Raw genomic sequence first — 1,844 nt, forward strand, 5'->3', positions numbered from 1 at the left:
TGGACAATTGCCCTAGGCTCAAACATGTGCTTCCCTTGTCTAATCTTATGGACACCCTGCCTAGCCTGGAGACGCTCGAGATCGTGTGCTGCGGTGATCTGAAGGAAGTCTTCCCTTTGGACCCTAAGCGCCAAGAGAAGCATGAAATTATAAAATTTCCCAACCTAAAAAGGATCCACCTGTACCAGCTCTCCAGTCTACAGAGCATCTGTGGGAGCAGGATGTCCGCGCCGAACCTTGAGACCGTCAGAATCCGGGGCTGCTGGGGCCTTCGACGCCTGCCGGTAGTCAGTGGCAGAACCACCAACCGGCCCAAGGTGGACTGCGAGAAGGACTGGTGGGACAACCTGGAGTGGGACGGGGTGGAGGCGAACCACAACCCTTCGCTCTATGAGCCGCGCCACTCGCAATACTACAAGAAGGCCCACCTGCCAAGGGTCACCGTTCTCAGGTGAGATATATCTATCAATAACTTGGTGTGCTAGCGAACTTAAACTTGCTGTTTCTATCTGTACTACTTTATTTTGTCTTGATACTATACGTGCATAGTATCATCCCATTGATGGTTTGTTCTGCTGGACTACTGTAGGTAATCAAATCCATCCATGGTCAATGACCGCTACAGGCACGTCGGCCCTATGGTGCTATGGTGCTTAATTATCTGAAGCTTTCTCTGGAGTGTGCGTCCGTGTGCGTTGTTGCCTTACTTTATGCTGCTTGATTGGTCCGTGTGGTTGTGTGAAATCTGCATCTGCATTGCTATTGGTTTGGCGGTGCGTCTTCCAGTTCAGTTTGACTTGATTTGGTTTATCTTGATCTTGTTTGGTTTGCTCATATTTTCATGGTGAAAGCCATATAGGCTTCAAAGTAAGAATGCATCATCTTGTTGGATAGATGATGCATGCATGGTACAAGCTTTGAGAGAAATAAATAAGAGAGGGCATTCAGGCTATGCTGCATGAGCACCCTGCCTGCTCATGCTGCTGCTATCCTGTTGCTCTCCATTTGTGTGTTGTGGAGTGTGATTTGTCAGCTACGGACTGATTATTGTAATGCTAAGCAATTCCTTCGACTTTTATACAAATGGTGATGTGTGTGTGTGTGTCATACATAAACTGCAGCTTTATGTTTTGTTCTGCGCTGATGGCATATAAGCTTGTAAAATTTATTTGAGTCAGTTTTTTCTTGACTAGTTGCTGGAAACCGTTCGTTTGTACTAACTAGATTTATGCTTGGATTAGAGTAGATAGCAAGCCACATGCGGTTAACTGATTTATTATAGGTCCTATTGGCTGTAGCAGATGTGACTTAGGCAACTCTGAATTTAGCAAGACTGAAGATGTTAACAACACAGAACCAGTACATACATGGCAGGCAAATAGTAGAAGTAGAATCCTTTTGTTATCAATTTGTCACTAAAATAGCAGGAAAACCTTGCTCAACTAGCTAGCCTGCAGCACCTACAGGAGCAACCACTGGTGATTGTTTTGGCGACATTTCAACGAATTCTGCGAGTTCAGATGATTTCCGCAATAGATTCCGTGAATTAATTCTGGGACTTGGCTGTAACAGATATGACTTAAGCAACTCCGAGTTTAGCGAGACTAAAGATGCTAACAACCAATACATACATGGCAGACAAGTAGAAAGAGAATCCTTTGGTTATCAATGTGTCAATGAAATGGCAGAAAAAGTTGCTCAAGTAGCTAGCCTGCAGCACCTCCAGGAGCAACCACCAGCAAGTGTTTTGGCGACATTTCAATGAATTCAGTGAGGTCAGATGATTTCTGCAACAGGTTGAGAAAAATGGCGGCGATAAGGGCATTGAGCAAGAGAGAAATAAA

The 1,844-nt window shown here is 44.9% G+C and overlaps 1 protein-coding gene across 1 annotated transcript; it reads left to right on the plus strand.

Annotated features, from left to right (window-relative positions):
* Window positions 1-39: 39 nt before the first annotated feature.
* LOC119344479 (disease resistance protein RPS2-like) lies at window positions 40-1,076 on the plus strand. Its single transcript, XM_037614898.1, has 2 exons — window positions 40-451; window positions 590-1,076. Exons 1-2 carry the CDS (start codon window positions 48-50, stop codon window positions 591-593), a joined length of 408 nt encoding a protein of 135 aa, XP_037470795.1. The 5' UTR covers window positions 40-47; the 3' UTR covers window positions 594-1,076.
* The last annotated feature ends 768 nt before the right edge of the window (window positions 1,077-1,844 follow it).

The sequence above is a fragment of the Triticum dicoccoides genome, unplaced genomic scaffold, assembly GCF_002162155.2.
Source record: "Triticum dicoccoides isolate Atlit2015 ecotype Zavitan unplaced genomic scaffold, WEW_v2.0 scaffold170, whole genome shotgun sequence".
Classification (NCBI taxonomy): domain Eukaryota; kingdom Viridiplantae; phylum Streptophyta; class Magnoliopsida; order Poales; family Poaceae; genus Triticum; species Triticum dicoccoides.

Excerpts from the sequence above, each read along its gene's own strand:
- LOC119344479 (XM_037614898.1), top strand. The coding sequence starts at position 48 with ATGGACACCCTGCCTAGCCTGGAGACGCTCGAGATCGTGTGCTGCGGT.